The sequence below is a fragment of the Pseudophryne corroboree genome, chromosome 3 (genome assembly GCF_028390025.1).
Source record: "Pseudophryne corroboree isolate aPseCor3 chromosome 3, aPseCor3.hap2, whole genome shotgun sequence".
In the NCBI taxonomy this organism is placed as follows: Eukaryota; Metazoa; Chordata; class Amphibia; order Anura; family Myobatrachidae; genus Pseudophryne; species Pseudophryne corroboree.
In genome coordinates this window covers 85,831,252-85,854,207 of record NC_086446.1, presented here as the reverse complement: position 1 = coordinate 85,854,207, position 22,956 = coordinate 85,831,252, and the positions used below count along the sequence as shown (strand labels likewise).

Genomic DNA, 22,956 nt, shown 5'->3' with positions numbered 1-22,956 from the left:
GGACTCGCACCAAGATACATACTTTTTCCAAATGCGATGGTAATGTTTGGACGTTACTCCTTTCCTAGCCTGTATCAGGGTAGGAATAACCTTGTTCGGAATGCTCTTCCGAGCTAAGATCTGGCGTTCAACCTCCATGCCATCAAACGTAGCCGCGGTAAGTCTTGATAAGCGAACGACCCCTGCTGCAGCAGGTCCTCCCGAAGAGGTAGAGGCCTCGGCTCTTCCGGCAGTAGATCCAGAAGATCCGCGTACCAAGCCCTTCTTGGGCAGTCCAGAGCAATGAGAATTGCCTGAACTCTTGTTCTCCTTATGAGCTTTAGGATCCTTGAAATTAGTGGAAGTGGAGGAAACACATACACCACCTGGAACACCCCCGGAGTTACCAGGGCGTCGACCGCCACTGCTTGTGGGTCTCTTGACCTTGAGCAATACCTTTGAAATTTTCTGTTGAGGCGGGAGGCCATCATGTCTATTTGAGGAACCCCCCAAAGATTTGTCACCTCTGTGAACACTTCTGGATGGAGGCCCCACTCTCCTGGATGGAGATCATATCTGCTGAGGAAGTCCTCTTCCCAGTTGTCCACTCCTGGAATGAAAATTGCTGACAGTGCTAACGCGTGCTTTTCCACCCAGAGGATGACTCTTGTCACCTCTGACATTGCCGCTCTGCTCTTTGTTCCGCCTTGACGGTTTATGTAGGCCACTGTCGTTACATTGGGCCTAATTCTGAGTTATTTGCAGCAGCAAATATGTTAGCAATTGGGCAAAACCATGTGCACTGCAGGGGGGAAAGATATAACATGTGCAGAGATCGTTAGATTTGGGTGGGGTGTATTCAAACTGAAAACTAACTTGCAGTGTAAAAATAAAGCAGCCAGTATTTACCCTGCACAGAAACAAAATAACCCACCCAAATCTAACTCTCTCTGCAAATGTTATATCTGCTCCCCCTGCAGTGCACATTGTTTTGCCCAATTGATAACAAACTTGCTGCTGCGATTAACTCAGAATTACCCCCCATTGTCCGACTGCACTTGAATGGGTCGATCTCGCAGAAGGTGAGTCGCTTGGAGAAGACCGTTTATACGGCTCTTAGTTCCAGAATGTTTATCAGAAGACTGGATTCCAGACTTGACCACCTTCCTTGGAATGTTTCCCCTTGAGTGACTGTGCCCCAGCCTCGGAGACTTGTATCCGTGGTTAGAAGGATCCAGTACTGAATCCCGAACCTGCGGCCCTCCAGAAGGTGAGACATTTGTAGCCACCAGAGGAGTGAAATCCTTGCTTTCGGTGACAGCCGTATCTTCAGGTGCATCTGTAGATGAGAACCCGATAATTTTGTCCAGGAGATCCAATTGGAAGGATCGAGCATGAAATCTTTCGTATTGTAAAGCCTCGAAGGAGGCAACCATCTTCTCCAGAAGGCGAATGCACTGATGAACCGAAACCCGGGCTGGCTTCAGGACATCCCGGACCATTGTTTGTATCACCAACGTTTTCTCCTCTGGTAGAAACACCCTCTGCACTTCCGAGTCGAGGATCATCCCCAGGAAAGACAATCTCCTCATCAGTTCCAAATGTGACTTTGGAAGGTTCAGGATCCAACCATGGACCCTGAGCAGATGAGTCGCAAGAGCAATGGACTGCAACAGCTTCTCCCTGGATGACGCCTTTATCAGCAGATCGTCCAGGTATGGAATTATGTTCACTCCCTGTCTGCGAAGAACCATCATCTCTGCCATCACCTTGGTGACCACCCTCTATGCCGTCGAGAGCCTGAATGGCAGTGCCTGAAACTGATAGTGACTGTCTAAAAGTGCAAACCTGAGATAAGCCTGGTGCGGCGGCCAAATCGGAATTTGGAGGTACGCATCCTTGATATCCAGGGATACCAGAAACTCCCCCTCCTTCAGACCTAAGATCACCGCTCTCAGAGACTCCATTTTGAATTTGAACTCCCTTAGATAAGGGTTTAGCGATTTCAAGTTCAAAATTGGTCTGACAGAACTATCTGGTTTCGGTACCATGAAAAGGTTTGAATAGTAACCCACGTTGTGCATATGAGGTGGAACTGGAACAATTACCTCTGACTTTTCCAATTTTTGGATGACTTCCAGTAGAACATTTCTGTCTGTCAGTAAAAAGCTGGTAAGCCTGATTTGAAGAACCGGTGAGGTGGGGTTTCTTCAAACTCCAGTTTGTACCCCTAGGACACAATATCCTGTACCCGGTTGTCCTGGCCGGACAACACCCAGACGTGGCTGAAACGTCTGAGTCTCGCCCCCACCAGCCCGTCCTCCAGGCTGTGCGGTCCATCGTCATGCTGAGGATTTTGAGGTACCAGAAGCAGGCTTCTGGTCCTGGGAGCCTGCGGGTGCAGGCTTTTTGTATTTTGCATGCCCACCTCTAAAAAAGGTGGTAGTAGGCTTGGACTTTTTTGTCTTAGCGGTCCGAAAGGACTGCGATGCAGACGAAGAAAAGGATTTCTTCGTAGGAGGCGTAGCTGAGGGAAGAAGAGGTGACATACCTGAAGTTGCCGTGGAAATCCACGCATCCAATGCTTCCCCAAATAAAGCCTGACGTGTGTAGGGTAGGTTTCCCACACTTTTCCTGGGTTCAGCGTCTGCAGACTCCCCTGCGAGCTGAGACAGACATGGAACGTATTCTTGCAGTCAGCGTACCCAGGTCCTTCATGGATTCCACCATGATCCCGCAGAATCCTGTATGTTACGTAAAAATAATTCAATGTCACATCTATCCATTGAATCCAAATCCTCTAGTAACGTGCCTGACCACTTTACTATAGCTTTAGAAATCCATACGCAGGCAATAGTAGGCCTCAGCGCCACCCCTACAGCAGTGTATATGGATTTGAGCGTAGTATCAATCTTACGATCAGCCGGTTCTTTCAACTCGGTAGATCCAGGGACAGGTAAAACCACCTTTTCGACAGTCTGGAAACAGATGCGTCATCTATGGGTGGGTTTTCCCATTTTTTGCTATCTTCCTCAGGGAAGGGAAAAGCAACCAGAATCCTTTTGGGAATCTGGAATTTTTTCTCCCGGTTTTCCCCGGATTTTTCAAATAAAGAGTTTAATTCTTTAGACGCATGTACGGTTAGCGAGGCTTTCTCATTGTGTGTGAAGTAAGCCTCCTCAACCTGCTCAGGTGTTGTGTCAGCAATATTTAACACATCTCTAATGGCCTCAATCATGAGCTGCATCCCCTTTGCAAGGGATGCTGCCCCCCTCAGCACATCCCCGTCACCGTCTGCAGTGTCAGAGTCCGTATCTGCGTCATCTTGCATAATCTGGGCAAGTGCACGTTTCTGTGGGTCTATGCTAGGGGATTTTGAAGGAATAGTAACAGAGCCTGACCAAACTGCCATAGACTTCTTTAAAACCCGAGTTTCAGTCTCAGTATGAGATACCCTAGTAGAAATCTGAGAGATCATACCTTTAAGATAGGTTAACCACTCAGGCTCATTAATGTGGATCTGAGACAAGACATTACATTCCTGTGCACATGGAATGGATTCCTCCTGAGAGGAAATGTCCTCTGCAGCATAAGGCACAGAGTCCCTAGACATGGCTATGTGAGACAACAAACACCCACCCCTGAACATGGCGGAAAGCCCACCTCTCCCCCCCCCCCCCTCCTTCCCTCAGCACTCCACGGTCGCTATCTCCAGTTACCAATCATGACCCATTTCTCTTCTATCCCTTAATCACTATCCCTACTTGTTATTATTTCCACATCATCTATATTCCCCCCCCCCCCCCCTCTCTCAGATTCCAATTAACACAAAGTCACTATCCTGTATTGCCCCCAGCCTCGACTTTCTCCAGCAATCCCATTTCTCATAGAATTTACTCAAAGCGTTTCGGGAGGCATACATAACTTTCTCATATCTTATAATATCATTTACCAACGCCCTCCATTTTACTACTCCTGGAGAGTTGCTTGACATCCATTCACGGGCAATAAAAACTTTAGCTATCGTAATTAAGCTAACTATATAACTAAACTTATTATTTGTATATATTTCTTTTAATCCAAAGCCAAGTATGCAGGTCCGTCGGTTTAATTCAGGTAATGTTAAAACTGTAGACTCTACATCCCTCCATATTTGTTCCCAAAAGGAATTTACCCTCGGTCATTCCCACATCAATTGCCAGAATCCTGCATTTTCCAATTTACATTTTGGACATATAGTGTTTTCTCGCATACCGGCTATATTCATAGATAGTGGCATATGATATACTCTATGAAACACACAAAAGTGTACCTGTTGGTATCTAACACATGCCGTAGCCTCCTTTATGACACCCAGCGCCCGAGTCCATTGCTCATCTGGGATCCGACTCAAGTCTCTTTCCCAATTTACTTTGATATTCTCCAAAGCTTCTGATGAAATTCTATCGTTCAACAGAGCATACACCGCAGACATCTGCCCCTTATGGCCAAGCTTGGTCAATATAATTTTCTCTTATGTCCTAGAGGATGCTGGGGTCCACATTAGTACCATGGGGTATAGACAGGTTCACTAGGAGCCTTGGACACTTTAAGAAATTAATAGTGTGGGCTGGCTCCTTCCTCTATACCCCTCCTACCAAACTGTCCCCGAGGAGACGGACATACTTTGAGAGAAGTATTTAACAGAACAGTGGTGAGAATCGAACCAGCACACACCGAACAAGAGGAAAGCCATGCTAACCAAACTTGAACAGGAACAGCAATGGCTGAACCAATAACAATACTTAACGTAAATAACAGTGCAGGAAACACGAAGCACTGGGCGTGCGCCCAGTATCCTCTACGGACTACGAGAAAATGTAAATCCTTTTTTCTCTTATGTCCTAGAGGATACTGGGGTCTACATTAGTACCATGGGGATGTTCCAAAGCTCCCAAACCGGATGGGAGAGTGCTGAGGATCCTGCAGAATGGACTGCCCAAACTGAAGGTCCTCAGAGGCCAAAGTATCGTACTTGTAGAACTTAGCAAATGTGTTCAAACTTGACCAAGTAGCTGCTCGGCAGAGCTGTAAAGCCGAGACACCCCGGGCAGCCATCCAGGAAGAACCCACTGACCAAGTAGAGTGGGCATGAAAAGAGTTAGGAGCCGGCAATCCTGTCGTGGAGTAAGCCTGATCCAGCGTGCAATTGTCTGCTTTGAAACAGGACACCCAATTTTATTGGGATCATAGAGAACAAACATCGAGTCCGATTTTGTGTGACGAGCTGTCCGCTTCACGTAGATCTTCAAAGCCCTCACAACATCCAAGGACTTTGAAGCAGCAGTGGTGTCGGTAACCACCGGAACCACAATAGGTAGATTGATATGAAACACAGACACCGCCTTAGGAAGAAATTGCTGACGAGTCCTGAGTTCAGCTCGATCCTCATGAAAAACCAAATAGGGGCTCTTGTGAGACAACGTCACCAATTCCGACACACGTCTTACAGAAGCCAAGGCCAATAGTGTGACGGTCTTCCACGTAAGAAACTTGACGTCAACGTCCTGTAAAGGCTCAAACCATTCAGATTGCAGGAACTGCAACACCACGTTGAGATCCCACGGTGCCGTGGGAGGCACAAAGGGTGGCTGAATGTGCAGAACCCCTTTTAAGAATGTCTGAACGTCAGGGAGAGAACCCAATTGTTTCTGGAAGAAAATGGACAAGGTCGAAATCTGGACTTTTAATGAGCCCAGGCGTAGGCCCGCATCCACACCTGACTGCAGATAGAGCAGAAAACGTCCCAGGCGAAATTCCTCCGTAGGGAATTTCCTGAATTCACACCAAGAAATATATTTTCTCCAAATCCGGTGGTAATGTTTAGACGTTACCCCCTTCCTGGCCTGGATCAAAGTAGGAATAACCTTGTCAGGAATGCCTTGCCGGGCTAAAATGTGATGCTCAACTTCCAATTGTAGCCACAGTAAGTCTTGATAGACAAACAGCTCTTGTTGCAGAAGGCCCTCCCGAAGAGGTAGAGGCCAAGTATCCTCCAGTAGCATCTCCAGTAGGTCCGCGTACCAAGCCCTTCTTGGCCAATCCTGAGCAATGAGAATTGCTTGAACCTTTTCCCTTTTTATTCTTTTGAGAATCCTTGGGATCAATGGAAGTGGTGGAAACATGTACACCCTCTGATAGACCCACCGAGTCACCAGAGCGGCTACTGCCACCGCCTGTGGGTCTCTCGACCTGGAACAATACCGCTGGAGTTTTGTGTTGAGACGAGAGGCCATGGTCATGTCGATCTGTGGAAGTCCCCACTGACTTGTCAAGCACCCGAACACCTCCGGGTGAAGGGCCAACTCACCTGGATGGAGATCAGTGTCTGCTGAGGAGGTCTGCTTCCCAGTTGTCTACTCCCGGAATGAAGATTGCCGACACTGCTATCGCATGTCTTTCCGTCCAGAGGAGAATCCTTGTTACCTCTGACATCGCTGCTCTTCTCTTCGTTCCGCCTTGTCGGTTTATGTACGTCACCGCCGTCACATTGTCCGACTGAACCTGAATGGCTTGATCGTGAAGAATATGTGAAGCCTGCAGAAGGGCGTTGTATACAGCCCTTAGTTCCATAATGTTGATTTGAAGAGTGGTTTCCTGACTTGTCCATCTTCCGTCGAAGTGTTGCCCCCTGGTGACTGCTCCCCAACCTCTGAAGCTTGCGTCTGTGGTTAGAAGAATCCAATTTTGAATCTCGAACCTTCGGCCTTCTGTGAGGTGAGGAGTGTGAAGCCACCACAGCAGAGAAATCCTGGCTCTTGGCGACAGACATCCTCTGGTGCATGTTTAGATGCGATCCGGACCATTTGTCCAACAGATCCAGATGGAAGGGCCTTGTGTGAAACCTTCCGTACTTCAGCACCTCGTAAGCCGCTAACATCTTCCCCAGAAGACAAAAGCACAGGTGCACCGATATCCAGGAAGGTTGTAGTACCTCCCGCACCATCGACTAAATTACCAATGCCTTTTCCAATGGAAGGAAAACTTTCATTGTTTCCGTGTCCAGTATCATGCCCTGAAACGGAAGTTTCCTCATCGGTTCCAGGTGAGATTTTGGTAGGTTCAAAATCCACCCGTAATCCTGGAGCAGTTGAGTCGAAACTGCAATACCGTCCAGCAGCTTCTCCCTGGATGATGCTTTTATCAGAAGGTCATCCATGTACGGAATTATGTTTACTCCCTGTTTGCGTAGGAGGAACATCATCACTGCCATGACCTTGGTGAATACCCGTGGTGCAGTTGAGAGGCCAAATGGCAGGGCCTGGAACTGGTAGTGACAGTTCTGTAATGCAAACCTAAGATAAGCCTGGTGAGGCGGCCAGATCGGGATGTGTAGATACGCATCCTTGATATCCAGGGAAACCAAGAATTCTCCTTCCTCCAGACCAGAGATCACCGCTCTCAGAGACTCCATCTTGAATTTGAATACCCGGAAGTACGGGTTCAGGGATTGCAGAAGGTCCTGCAGAGTTGGAGCAGAGTAGGTTTTCCTAGCTGGGGGCGCTGCAGACGGGAGGTACGTACCCGCCGTAGCCTTGGATATCCACGCATCCAGTTCATCTCCAAATAGGGCGTCACCTTTGAATGGTAGGCTTTTCACTCCCTTTCTGGAATCCTTATCCGCATTCCACTGACGTAGCCATAAGCCCCAACGCACCGACACAGCCATGGCCGTGGAGCGTGCATGGAGTAAGCCAATTTCTTTCAGCACTTCGACCATAAAATTAGCCGAGTCCTGTACATGTTGTAGGAGTAAAACTATCTCCCCCCTATGTAAGGACCCTACGTCCTCAATTAGAGTACCTGACCATTTGGAAATGAGATCCAAGCGCAAGCTATAGTGGGTCTCTGGGCCACCCCCACAGCCGTGTACAGAGATTTGAGAATCGTCTCAATCTTGTGGTCAGCCATGTCCTTTAAGGAGGCTGCACCTGGGACTGGTAAGATTATCTTACGGGACAACCTAGAAATTGAGGCATCAACAATTGGCGGGACTTCCCACTTTTTCCTATCATCTTGCGGAAAAGGGAAAGATGCTATTAACCATTTAGGGATCTGAAACTTCTTGTCAGGAGTGAGCCAAGTTTCTTCAAATAGAGTATTTAACTCTTTAGATGCAGGGAAGATAGCAGAGGATTTACTTTTTATATTGAAATGAGATTCCTCAGTGTCCTCTATCACTGTATCAGGAATGTGCGGGACCTCCCTAATAGCCTCTATTAGGGCCTGTATTCCCTGTGACAGAGCTGCATCCCCCCCACCTAAATTCACATCACCGTCATCTGCATCAGTGTCACCATCATCGGTGTCAGTATGCAGGATTTGTGCCAGCGTACATTTTTGTGGACAAATGGCAGGGGTCTGAGACGCTGGTATGGGCACTGAATCTCTATTCATCAGCAAATTCATAGATTGCCTTAAGTATTGCGTCTCTTTCTCAGTTTGGGACAATTTATGAGAAATGTTTGAGATCATCCCTTTTAGTGAATCTAACCACACTGGTTCCGTCCCACTAGCCTGAGAAGGTGTATTATCTTGTGTACACTGTAGTGATCCCCCTGGGGACGAGATGCACTCTGCAGTGCAGGACACACACTCTTTTGACATGGCAACAAGTAAAAACGCAGCCACACAGTAGAGAAGAGGGTATCACACAGTTAACCCACCCAGAGCCCTCTGGGCAGACACAGAGTATAACGGAGCCAGCCATAACGCGCCCCTATGGCCAATAAAAGACTTAGCCAGGACGCAAACTAAGTATCCTTAATAGAAGCTTAGTATACCATTATTGCTAAACCTAAATGTGTCTACAGAAAAGCACCCAATTTACATAACAGTCTTGTGCGTGGGTGCTCTGCCTCCAACTGTACGACCAGGGATTAAGACAAAAGGTTTACACTGGTGTATGAATTGTGTCGCATGTAATAAAAATGAAAGATCGAAGCAAAACATGTGACGTGACCATCAATGGGAAGAAGTCCGAAATTAGGGACTTCATTACATGCAACACCAAACATTTTGTATATGCCATAGAGTGCGAATGTAACCGATTTTATATTGGAAGGACCTCTAGGCCCTTGAAAGTGCGGTTGGGGGAAGTATCTAAGAAATATCAGAAGGGGGCTGGACCAGTAAGTCCTTCTCTTTTCTCTGAGCCACAGAGCCCTGCTCAATGTTAATCAGAGGTTCCTGTATGAGACTCCTCAGAGACCATCACACAATGCCATATTGTTGAAGGTTACACCACCACTACTCGTGGCCAAGTCTCTTGGACAATACTTTGTTCTACATGCTCCACTTATCTGTTGTGATTGCCTGAACTGGGTATTTGGGGGAAACATTTGTCTGTTTTAATTTACTGAATTAATCGCACATTTGTGTGGAAGGCCAAAAGCCACATCCAATTGCCACTGGGATTATTAATTTTAGAATGCTGCCTGTTGTTGGACATTGCTGTTCAGGCCACCTCTGCAAGTCCTGTAGCCAATCAACCTAGTGCTCTATGAGCCTAAGTGAAGAAACTTCACTCCCCCCATCACTGCCCCCCCGCCGCCGGGTCGCCTGTCGGCCACATTCACCGTTGGGCAGCTTGGCAGCGAATCGCTCAATTAAGGCTGAAGCAGGGGCAATGGAGGCGGTCAGGGTGCCCCTTTCAGGGATGGTGCCCAGATGCAACACTACGTTCCACAACCGGTTACCATGGGGATGTGTGCCACACTCTACTCTATCCTGCCAACCTGGGCATTCTGGTAGGTAGCCTATTGTCCAGTAACAAAATGCTGCCAGCAGGGCTGCGCTAAGCATGTGCAAAATGTAAGGCAGACTGACCAGAGCCGGGGCACTTAAGACAGAGGGGCCCCTATTCAAGAGAGGGGGGGTGTAACAGCAGGTCACATACCAGCCACAGCCATGCCATGATCAAACTGCGCTCCCGTCCCCGGCAACGGGGAACATGGAATGTTGGTTCTAAAAAAAGAGTGCTCTATGCCCAACCCCACTGGGGGTATGAGCATAATATCACAAGTTACGCTGCAGGATGATTAGTTCTAAATCCAAGTTGGGTAAGTGACCTCTGATGTCACCAGGGGAAGGAGCCACGTCACATTGTACCCTCATGGGCTCGCTTCGCTCGCCATGCTTTGGGCAAGGGTAGGCTCACTTCGCTCGCCACCTGGTTACTAAAGGTAGTAGTTGGTGGCGTGGATAATAGAACTATACCACTGGCCTAGCTCCTCCCCCTGGTAACGTGGCTCCTCCCCTGACGTCATAGGTCCTTTAGGCTACTTGATTCTAGCATCTACGGCCTTACACGTGTGCTGTGAGGCTGTGGCTGCGGGGGGGACACAGTGACCGGCACATAATAGCTGTATAGCTGCTGCCTGAGTGACTGGGGCCCTGTCTCACCCTCTGCTATAGGCTTGTTATCAGCAATGTGTGCTTCCTGTATCCTGACCTATTTTGCAGCCACACAGCACACGTGGAAGCGCCGTCTCCCCAGCCGCAGCTCCCGGGCGTCAAATAGAGATTGACTGTGTATCTATATCACCTGCTCCCCCCCGTCCCTCACCCCCTGTCTATGGAAATATACTCACCTGTTGTCTGTCTACTACTGTCAACAGGCAACAACAAGAGGATACACATTTAACTTCCGGCCTGCTCTGTGCGCTTCACCTTACTTCCGGCCTGTGCGTTCCACGGTACCGCACTCTCCCAGGTTCATCTCCTCCCTCTGCGCCCCACAGGGCGGAAGTGACTGTTATTCCCATGCAGCTCTGTGCTCCTAGGGTTGTGTGCACTGTGCTCCCGAGTCCCTGCCTGGTGAGGGCTGATACTGGGGGGGAAGCAGATGTGTCTAGCAGCAAGTAATGACAGTATTATTATACAGGGAGAGCAGACTGCTGCGGCATGTCACAGTACAGCAGGGGGAGCAGAATAAGGTGCCCTGATACTGTTAAATGTGGAACAGACTGTAGTGTCATCTTATTATAATAAAGGAGGGTCAGACCCTGGTGTCATATGGGCAATGGATGTTATGTCATAGGTACAGTAAGGTCGTTCACATGCAGAAATTACAAGTAGCTATAATTATGTCCAAAACAGCAATGTGTGCAGTTGGATAGAGGCTGCTGTACAACCTGAATGATAATGAAGACGGCTGCCGGATCACAGATAGCAATATAAAGATCGAGAGAATCTCAAAAATGGCGCACTAGCAGCCTTCCAATTGTTCGCCCCTAGATTGTCTCCACATTCCAAATGTAAAGAATTTCACAAGAAGAAGATGGGAATGACCTTCCTAATGAGCGCTCACAAATATAAATCACCACTAGCTGTCACTAGATGTGACGTTATCCTCACTATAGGTAAAGCATACGGAATGGCCGGGAAGCTCCGCAGCCCCCCTCGGTCGCCCCAAAGCAGAGTACAAAGTGGGCGGTCCGAGGGGATCCGATGACGCATTTCGCACTGAATAGTGGGAGGCGGAGCCACAATGACGCAACGTGATGTCACACCCCCTCCCCCCAGGACTGGCCACTTCATTGCTGGTCACGTCCCCATGCGCCTACAACGCTGGAGAGGAGAGGGCAGCAAAGTAGGCAAGTATGAGGTAAAGCAGTCTCTGTTCCTCACATATATTCAGAGAGACTGGGGAATCTTATCCCTGTAGGACATAGAGGCATAATCATTCAAGCTGCAGTACCGTAATATATATGCAGCGGTGTAATGGGAAACAATTCCAGTTATTAACAGTACTCCTAAATGGTCCGTAATTTCATCCTATACATTGTATGATATACTGGTGGGGTGTACTGAAAGGATGATCACAAAAAGGGATGATCAAGATGATTGCCTGCAGTTCACCTCCAATACACTAGATGTCAGTATATGCTGGCACACTCACTTTGATTATGGTATACGGTCGTTAGGTCGACCATTTAATGTTGACATGCATTAGGTCGACATGGTCATTAGGTAGACATGTACTAGTTCGACAGGTCAAAAGGTTGACATGAGTTTTTCATAATTTTTTCCAATTTTGGGAATTTTTCATACTTTACGATCCACGTGGACTACAATTAGGAATGGTAACCTGCGCTCGCCATGCGAGGGGACACGGTGCACTAATTGGGGTTTCCCCTTTACGAAGAAAGCGACACCAAAAAAAGTACAAAAACCCATGTCGACCTTTTGACCTGTCGGCCTAGTACATGTTGACCTAATGACCATGTCGACCTATTGCCCCTGTCGACCTAATGCATGTTGACCTTCACTGGTCGACCTAAGTTGAGTCCCATACCCTTGATAACAATGATTTCCTGGCTAAATTATAATAGTATCATACTGCTTGTAATGGAATTCAGCATGCTTTATTTGAATAATGATCAACCTTTGTAGCACTAGGTTAGGCAACCGTCACCATGTGTCTGCCTGCAGCTCCTTATGCCCGCATCAATAGATAACACTTGGAAAAGTCCACACTCCAGATTTCACAGAATCAACAAGGCAATGCTCCACAAGGGCCACATGGGTCAGTACATAACAAGATGGAGATGTAGGCACTCACTGATATATAAACGGGCATAATTTAATGATACGAAAAAAGGGGTAGGAAACAGGGAACAGTTTCTCTGCGTGCACTCACTCCCACTAACACCAAGAATTATTGGTATTATATCCGTGTCATTATACTTCTTTTATATATATGAGTTGACACTCAATTTGTAGTACATACCAATACCCATATGGAGGGTTGGTGCTAGGGTGTTCGGTGCCCTCCTGCAAAATATAAATTTGCGCCCTCCCATACTTTACATGCAGGGCCATAACTACACATTTTAGCGCTGTGTGCAAGACAGGACACCTGCGCCCCCCCTGTATGTAAAATAGGGGCAGGCGCGAGCAAAAAATATAGGGGTGTCGCTTCATGGGGAAGGGGTGTAGCCACAAAATAATACCAGTTCATATTACATATTATAGTAGTCTCCATTTGTTATGATTCCAGCACTCTGGTCTGAGGTGGTCCTATTGCAAGGACCGGAGCACTGGAACGGAATGCTGGGGAAGGGAGCGGGAATAGAAAGTAGCCCCTGGCGCCCTAACTCCGTTGTCTCGCCCGTGTGGTCAGAAATCCCCTGCGAGACTATGGTTGCTTGAGCCCATGGCAGCCGCGTTTGAAGGGCGGATTATGTCTGCCCAACTCCGATGCCCCCTCAGGTCTTAATGGGAGACAAAGGGAAATCCGAGACAGGGTGATAACAAGGGGCCCTCTGACTAAACAACCAGGCCAGGGGCTACAAGCTAACTGACTAAACCTGAGGTATGTGCGGTAACCCGCCAGGGAAAAGGACAACCAAAATCCACTAGTCCGTACTCCTACCCAGCACCGCTGGATACCAGAGTGGATCTGTGGGAGCGGAATCCTCCGCAAAAGCTCCGAAACACAAATAATAAATGATAAATAATTAAGCGGCCCAAGCCGCAACACACGGCTACGCCGTGACTCACGAACACCACTGGATGTTAAAAGGTGCTCAGTCAGGACTCCAGGAACAGATGACGACTTCCGAGTACAGGATAACTGAGAACAGGAACGACCGGATACAGCAGGACTGGAAACACTTTCAGCAAACAGATTCAGCATTCAGGAAGCTATTACCGGCGTCTGTGAGAAGCCCAGGAAGTGTATTTAACAGGGAGTCCTCCAATCAGCTGTTTGGAGGCTGATTGGATTAAATGCCATACAGCTGCCAAGCTGCATGGCCAGGAAAACAGACATCTCATTATTTAAATTGAACCCAGCAACGGGGAACGCAGTCCGTAAGTGGCGTCCCCGTTGCTAGGGTCCGTGCGGCTCCGTGCGCCCGGCGTCTAGCATTGCCAGGGAGCCGGCGGCTGTACGCGCACGGCGTCCCTGGTTGCTAGGCGCCGGGCCGCAGCGACGAGCGGACCCCGGCGCCTAACAGTACCCCCCCCTTGAGGAGGGGTCAAGGAACCCCTAAAGCCAGGTTTCCGAGGAAACTCCCGAAAAAATGCCCTCTTGAGCCTCGGGGCATGGAGATCCTTATCCAGGACCCAAGACCTTTCTTCTGGACCATAGCCTCTCCAGTGCACCAGAAAATAAAGCCGACCCCGGGACAATTTGGAATCGAGAACCTTCTCCACCAAGAACTCCTGATGACCCTGTACATCTACTGGTGATTTCCCCTGAGAGATCTTCCGAGGAAATCTACTGGAAGAAACGTATGGTCTCAACAAGGAGCAATGGAACGTATTTCCGATCCGGAGAGCTCTTGGTAAACGTAACCGGAAAGCAACTGGATTGATTTTTTTAATAATATGAAATGGTCCAATAAATTTGGGGCCCAATCTAGCTGAGGTTTGTCGAAGTTTAATGTTACGAGTCGACAACCATACCCTATCTCCCACCTTAAAAGTGCAAGGCCGCCGGAGCCTGTCAGAAAAATTTTTCTCTCGAAATGCCGCTTTTCTGAGAGCAAGGTGCACTTTTCTCCAAATGAGTCTGAGATGAGAGGTTAAGGTTAGCGAGGAGACAGAGGAATGTTGAAAAAAAAGAATTAGCTCTGGGGTGAAAACCAAAAACTGAAAAGAATGGAGACACATTAGTGGAGGAATGACAAGAATTGTTGTACGCAAACTCCGCCAAAGGAAGAAACTCGGACCAATCATTCTGGAGTTTGGCTGAGTACAAACGCAAATACTGTTTTAATGATTGATTAACTCACTCGGTCTGCCCGTTGGATTGGGGATGGTAGCCGGATGTTAAAGACAATTTCATCTTTAATGAGGCACAAAAAGACTTCCAAAATTGTGCAATGAATTGTGGACCCCGATCAGAAACAATATCAGTGGGTAACCCATGAAGTCTGAAAACATGGCGGAGAAACAAAACTGCCAATCCCTGGGCAGATGGCAGTCGGGGAAGAGCAATGAAATGGGCCATCTTGCTAAAACGGTCCACTACCACCCATATGACTCGGAATCCGGCTGACAGAGGGAGGTCTACCACAAAATCCATGGAAATATGAGACCATGGCCTGAGAGGAACATTTAAGGGCATAAGTTGCCCGATAGGCAAGGAACGGGGAACTTTATGCTGTGCACAGACCTGACAAGAAAAAACAAACTCCTTAATGTCTTTAGAAAGACCAGGCCACCATACTGAGCGGGAGACTAATTCCAAAGTCTTAGAGATCCCTGGATGCCCGGCAACTTTGCTATCGTGAAACTCAGTCAAAACAGTAGCTCTCAAAAACTCAGGGACATAAAGACGACCAGCAGGAGTATTCCCAGGAGCTTGATGTTGAAGCTGCTTTAACTGGGTAAATAAATCTTGTGTGAGGCCTGCCCAAATGGCTGAAGACGGAAGTATGGGAGTAACAGGACTGTTATTATGAACTGGAAGAAAACTGCGTGACAGGGCATCCGCCTTGGTATTCTTGGAACCTGGCCTGAAGGTGATAATAAACTTGAAACGAGTAAAAAATAAAGCCCAACGAGCCTGCCGGGCATTCAGCCGTTTAGCTGATTCGATGTACTGAAGATTTTTGTGGTCAGTCAATACTGAAATGGTATGTGTTGCTCCCTCAAGCCAATGCCTCCACTCCTCGAAAGCCCATTTAATAGCCAGTAACTCCCGGTTACCAACATCGTAGTTGGATTCAGCGGATGAGAATTTCCTGGACATAAAGGCACAAGGATGTAATTCTAGAGAGTCCGGATCCTTCTGGGATAGGATAGCCCCCACTCCAACCTCCGAGGCATCAACCTCAACAATGAAGGGCAATTCTGGGTTGGGATGTCTGAGGACTGGGGCTGAGACGAAAGCTTGTTTCAAGGCCTGAAAGGATAACTCAGCTTCACGTGACCAGTTGGTAGGATCCGCTCCCTTCTTAGTCAGTGCCACAATGGGAGCAACCAGGTCGGAAAAAGAATGAATAAATCTTCTATAATAATTTGCAAACCCTAAAAAGCGCTGAATTGCTTTTAAGTTGGTGGGTTGCGCCCAACTAAGGATGGCTTGGAGCTTCTTTGGTTCCATACAGAATCCCCGAGGGGAAATAATGTACCCTAAAAAGGATACCTCCGTGACATGAAACACACTTCTCCAGCTTGGCATATAGGTGATTTTCACGTAATTTTTGAAGAACCTGACGCACCTGGGTAACATGTTGTTCAATAGAGTCAGAATAGATCAGGATATCGTCTAAGTAAACGACCACGAATCTTCCAAGAAAATCACGGAGCACATCGTTAATGAGATCCTGGAAAACTGCCGGAGCGTTAGACAAGCCGAACGGCATCACCAGATACTCGTAGTGACCCGACTGAGTACTGAATGCCGTTTTCCACTCATCTCCCGACTTGATTCGGATGAGGTTATACGCTCCCCTCAGGTCAATCTTAGAAAAAAATCACAGCCGAACGCAGCTGATCAAAGAGGACAGAAATCAGCGGCAGAGGGTAAGTATTTTTAACTGAGATCTTATTCAGGGCTCTAAAGTCGATGCAAGGTCTGAGTGATCCATCTTTCTTCTCCACAAAGAAGAAGCCTGCACTTAAAGGGGATTTAGATGGCCTAATAAATCCTTTCCCTAGGCTCTCCTTAACATACTCATTCATGGCCGCAGTTTCTGGTCCGGACAATGCATATAACCTTCCCTTTGGCAATGTGGCACCAGGAATTAGCTCAATAGCACAATCATAAGGCCGATGGGGAGGTAGAATGTCCGCATTGCCCTTGGAAAATACATCAACAAAGTCCTGGTATTCCACGGGAATGGGTTCGGGAATGGCAGCAGCTATTCTGACGGGAAACGTAATACATTCCTTATTACAGATGGTACCCCATTGTGAGATCTCCCCCGACTGCCAATCAATGATGGGATTATGAAAGGCCAGCCAAGGGTGACCCAGAACCACTGGAACTGCTGGGCAATGGGTAAGGAAAAACTCAATCTTTTCGGAATGAAGAGCTCCTACCGTAAGTAGTACAGGGGGTGTACAGAGGGAAATAACCCCATTGGACAAGGGACTCCCATCTAAACCATGCATGGTGATACACCTACCCAAGTTTAACTGAGGAATACCTAAGGCCTTGGCCCACGTTAAGTCCATAAAGTTCCCTGCAGCTCCACTGTCAACAAAAGCCGACACCGAAGAACTGAGGCTGCCAAAGGAAACTTTAGCTGGGACTAACAGGGAGTTATTCGAGGAGATAAGCTGCAGACCAAAGTGAACCCCCTCACAATTCACTTGGTCGAGGCATTTCCCGACTTGTTCGGACAATTACGGGCAAAATGTCCCTTACCCCCACAGTACAAACAAAGACCAGAGTTTTGCCTTCTGGCTCTTTCTTCTGGAGACAGCCTGGAGAGACCCATCTGCATGGGCTCCTCTATGTCCTCAGGAATGGAAAATACACACGGAGTAGATCTGACAGGTGCTCCTTTTTCAGCCCTCCGCTCTCTGAGACGACGATCAATCTTAATAGAAAGCTCCATGAGTTTATCGAGAGTCTCAGGAGCGGGATACTGAAGGAGACTGTCTTTTATAGACTCAGATAAGCCGAGGCGAAACTGACTGCGCAGGGCTGGGTCATTCCAGCCACAGTCGTTCGACCAACGGCGAAACTCTGTACAATAAACCTCTGCAGGATTTCTACCTTGTCTGAGAGCGCGTACCTAACTCTCGGCGGATGCCTCTCTATCAGGGTCATCATACAAAAGCCCTAAAGACCCCAGAAAGGCGTCTACAGACAACAATGCCGGATCCTCTGCTTTTAAACCAAAAGCCCAGGTCTGGGGATCCCCCTGGAGCAAAGAAATAATAATTCCGACCCGCTGAGATTCAGTACCTGAGGAGATTGGTCTTAAACGAAAATAAAGTTTACAGGACTCTTTAAAATTAAAAAACTGCTTCCTATCACCAGAAAAACGGTCAGGCAAGTGCATTTTCGGTTCAGGGACTACCCTCGGGGAAGTTCGTAAAAGATCTTCCTGCGACTTCACCCGAAGGGAAAGATCCTGAACCATTTGAGTAAGTTCTTGAATCTGGCTAACTAGAAGCTGGCCAGGATTTGGCCCTAAACCAGTGGGATTCATGAGGCCGACAAACCTTACAAAACTGAATAAGGGAAAAAATCAAACCCTGTTTAATTTTAAGTTTTGGTTTGGCCGGTAATAATGTTATGATTCCAGCACTCTGGTCTGAGGTGGTCCTATTGCAAGGACCAGAGCACTGGAACGGAATGCTGGGGAAGGGAGCGGGAATAGAAAGTAGCCCCTGGCGCCCTAACTCCGTTGTCTCGCCCGTGTGGTCAGAAATCCCCTGCGAGACTATGGTTGCTTGAGCCCATGGCAGCCGCGTTTGAAGGGCGGATTATGTCTGCCCAACTCCGATGACCCCTCAGGTCTTAATGGGAGACAAAGGGAAATCCGAGACAGGGTGATAACAAGGGGCCCTCTGACTAAACAACCAGGCCAGGGGCTACAAGCTAACTGACTAAACCTGAGGTATGTGCGGTAACCCGCCAGGGAAAAGGACAACCAAAATCCACTAGTCCGTACTCCTACCCAGCACCGCTGGATACCAGAGTGGATCTGTGGGAGCGGAATCCTCCGCAAAAGCTCCGAAACACAAATAATAAATGATAAATAATTAAGCGGCCCAAGCCGCAACACACGGCTACGCCGTGACTCACGAACACCACTGGATGTTAAAAGGTGCTCAGTCAGGACTCCAGGAACAGATGACGACTTCCGAGTACAGGATAACTGAGAACAGGAACGACCGGATACAGCAGGACTGGAAACACTTTCAGCAAACAGATTCAGCATTCAGGAAGCTATTACCGGCGTCCGTGAGAAGCCCAGGAAGTGTATTTAACAGGGAGTCCTCCAATCAGCTGTTTGGAGGCTGATTGGATTAAATGCCATACAGCTGCCAAGCTGCATGGCCAGGAAAACAGACATCTCATTATTTAAATTGAACCCAGCAACGGGGAACGCAGTCCGTAAGTGGCGTCCCCGTTGCTAGGGTCCGTGCGGCTCCGTGCGCCCGGCGTCTAGCATTGCCAGGGAGCCGGCGGCTGTACGCGCACGGCGTCCCTGGTTGCTAGGCGCCGGGCCGCAGCGACGAGCGGACCCCGGCGCCTAACACCATTATTCAGACTACGCCGCACAGTAGCGCCACTACACCAGGTAGAGCCCCTTTTACACATTACAGTGGACAGAATCCCCTTTTTACACATTAAGTTGGTGCTGCAGTCAGCAGGCACTTAACAGAGGGGCTGCTCCATGCAGCCCTAAGAAAAGCTTTTTTCTGAAGAAAAAGTGAAGACTTCAGGGCAGCAGCGGTGGTAAATGTCTTGTGACATTCTCTGCTGGGGCTCCGGCTCTCCCCAGCGGCGCTGTACACTCCCGAGCCCTGGTTGCCGGGTACCTACAGCGGAGGCTCCAGTTTACTTCACATTAGGCACATGCGGCTGGGGCTCTCCAGGATCGCGTGGCCGCACTTTGGGAGGTGGTAAGTAAAGACGATAAAGACCAGGTCTTTATCGTGGTCAGTGGGAGGCGGGCCACGCGCGCTGGCAGTGGACACTGTGGCAGTACAGGCGATCCCACTAGATCACCGGGGCATGGGCGCAGGTCAGGTTTTCTCTCAAAACCAATTTTAATATCGCCCACAGTACCCGGTGGTTTTGCCAGCAATGGGGATGAGGCTTAGACCTGAAGCCCCTCCCCCAGCCCCAGGGCGCCATTTCTAGCTAGTGTTCCTGCCCTGGAGCTGCATCTCTATCTTTTCCTCACTCCCTGTCAGTGTCTGCGGTGCCATTACTCCTCAGTTCACTGTTCCTGGGACTGCTTGGGCAAATCCTCCTAGGTAAAGCCGCCTGGTTGTCAGTGTTGTGCCTTTACATGACACTTAAGTATTCTACCTGCCTTTTTAGTCAGTGCTAGTTAAGAAAGAGTGCACTTAGTCAGGGTTTTCTAGTACAATTACCCTGTGATATACATCCAGTTCTTACTGTGTACTGTTATATCTCTTGACTATTTAGCTATACAAGCTAGTCCAGGGCAGTATTATTGCCTGTAATAATCCCTGCTTTGTACAAACTGACTATTTGTGTGTGCATTTGATAGCTGAGTGGTGTCCATCTCGTGTCTTTCACTCAACTTGCTATCCCTATATTCTATAACCTGAGGGGGCTTGGTGCATCAGGTGTTATCTAATATAGGATTTTCACAAAGATATACTGTATTACGTATTTTTCTCTGTGATTTAGTCACCATATCTCTCCTTTATCTCTGCTAGTGCTGACTACACTGCACAGGGGTTTGGATTTAGAGATAGAGTGCTGCTGATAATTGTACTGTGTTACCTCATACTGCAAGTTATATCATGTCTGCTTCTGAGGGTAACGGTTCTGGGGCTGAACACACTGCCAGTGTTGCTGAAGCTAAAGATCCATATGAGGAGAATATAGCAGCTGTGGCCTCTGGTTCTGGGGGCTCTTTGTCCCCCAGTGGGACAGTGGCAACGGAGGCACATACTGACCCACCATGGGTCGCCTTTTCCACGCTTCTGCAAACGCTAGTTCATAAACTAACTCCCTCTATGGGACCCCCAGTGCCGGTACAACCGTATGTGGTCCCTGCAGCTAAACCGCCGTGGGCGGATGATTTATCGTCTCAATTAAAGAAGTTGAACCAGTCCCTGACTACTAAAAAGTCTGACCATCGCTCGCCTAAGTCCAAGAGGTCCTCTAAGCGAGCACTTGTCTCCTCACAATCCACTGCTGTCACTGACACCTCGTCTGATGAAGAAGGCGCTTACACTAACCTCACAGGTTCTGACTCCGTTATGGCTGATGAGGAGGGTAGTTCACATGTGGATGTTCCTGATCTTTTGGAGGCTATTAAGTTAATTCTGCAGATTACGGATGATCCCGAGCCATCCGTTCCTCCCAAAGAAACCAGATAAGTTCAAGCGTCAGAAGGTGGGTAAACAGGTTTTACCTCACTCTGATCACCTAGTGTATATACGTCAGGAACCCTGGGAAAGCCCGAGTACGAAGTTTGTGCCTCAAAAGAAGATGGTGGTTCGCTATCCCCTCGCGCCAGAGCTAAGAATTGGGATACATCTCCAGTGGACTCACATGTGGCTAGGATGGTGGTTTCCTCAACTCTGCCTGTCACTACCGTCACGTCTCTAAAAGAGACTACATATAAGCGTGTGGAGGGTTGTCTGAAAGCGATTTACACCCTCACGGGTGCTGCACAAAGGCCCACTATTGCAGCCACATGAGCTGCAGAGGCCATTGAAGCATGGGCCTTGGAGTTAGAAGCTGAAATCTCCTCTGACCATGCTAGACAATTCTTGTCTTATATTGTCACAGCTTCTCACTATATTAAAGAGGCGGCTTCTGATGCCGATATCCTAGCAGCCAACGCCTCTACTACGTCAGTCGTGGCTCGCAGGATATTGTGGCTGAGATCCTGGTCTGTGGATCTGGACTCTAGAAAAACCCTGGAGGTACTCCCTTTCAAGGGAGATATTCTGTTTGGGGATGACTTAAATAAGATAATGGCTGACTTGGCTACTGCCAAAACTGCCTGTCTGCCTAATAAAGCTCATTCTGTGTCGAAGGCTAAAGGCACGTCCTTTCGTCCTTCAGGTAAAGCAAAAGGTCAGGCGTACCATAAGCAGGCCCGCACTTCCAAAACTGGTAAGCCGAAGCCCAAAAGAGGCTGGGCTGCCCGTCAGCCAGCTGCCAAGACCGATAAGCCTGCCGCATGACGGGGCGAGCCTCCCCCTGGGGATCCCAGGGTGGGGGGCCGGCTTCTAGGGTATACCCAGGAATGGTTGAAGACCACTACAGATGTCTGGATACGGGAACTCGAGGTTACGCCATAGCCTTCAAACAATGACCCCCTCTTCGATTTTGCCAGACAGACGTCCCGTCGGTCCAGAAAAAGGCAAACACTCTGCATTCGGTGGTACAGACCCTCCTGGATATAGGAGTTGTAGTACAGGTGCCTCTTGCTCAGAGGGGCCGGGGTTACTATTCTCCGCTGTTTCTAGTCCCGTAGTCAAATGGGTCCTCCCGGCCCATTCTCAACCTCAGGGCACTGAACAAGTTTGTGAAGGTTTCCAAGTTCCGTATGGAAACCCTTCGCTCTATAGTTCTGGCCTTGGAACCCGGGGACTACATGGTCTCCCTGGACATACAGGATGCTTACCTGCATATTCCTATAGCAGTGTCACTTCAACAATACCTGAGGTTCGCTATTGGCAACCTACATTACCAGTTTCGGGCGTTACTTTTTGGTTTAACAACGGCTCCGCGAGTCTTCACCAAAGTAATGGCGGTGATGACGGTGGTACTCCGCCGTCATGGGGTCAGGATACTGCCGTATCGGGACAACTTGTTAATCCTGGCAAATTCCCCAGATCTTCTCCTGCGTCATCTGGATATGATGGTCCGGTTTCTACAAGCCCACGGGTGGCTCATCAACTGGAAGAAATCCTCCCTGGTCCCTGCTCAGAGCATGGTGCACCTTGGAGCGCTTTTGGACACTCACAACCAGAGGTTGTTCTTGTCTCAGGAGGAATTCCTGAAGCTTCAGGACAGGATTCGTTGCTTCCTTTCTCGTCCGCAAGTGTCGATACATTCGGCTATGCAGGTGCTGGGCCTCATGGTGTCAGCATTCGACATGGTGGATTATGCTCAATTCCATTCTCATCCCCTCCAGAAGCTGATTCTAGCCAAGTGGGACGGCCTGCCTCACCGGATCAGGTCTCAAATGATCTCTTTGACTCCGGAAGTCAGTGTGTCGCTGCTCTGGTGGCTCCAGGACCAACAATTGTGCAGGGGCCATCCCTTCTGGATATCCAACAGGGTCCTGATGACGACAG

General features: G+C 48.6%; 1 protein-coding gene across 1 annotated transcript in view; it reads right to left on the bottom strand.

The window, feature by feature from the left end:
- Positions 1-22,956, bottom strand: part of LOC135057192 (uncharacterized) — a 244,293-nt gene that overhangs the window by 57,527 nt on the left and 163,810 nt on the right. The window contains exons 13-15 of the mRNA XM_063963087.1: positions 6,977-7,753; positions 6,445-6,555; positions 6,043-6,210 (exon numbers count right to left, since the gene is read on the bottom strand). Coding sequence (XP_063819157.1) covers positions 6,043-6,210; positions 6,445-6,555; positions 6,977-7,753 — 1,056 coding nt within the window. The remainder of the gene's footprint in view (positions 1-6,042; positions 6,211-6,444; positions 6,556-6,976; positions 7,754-22,956) is intronic.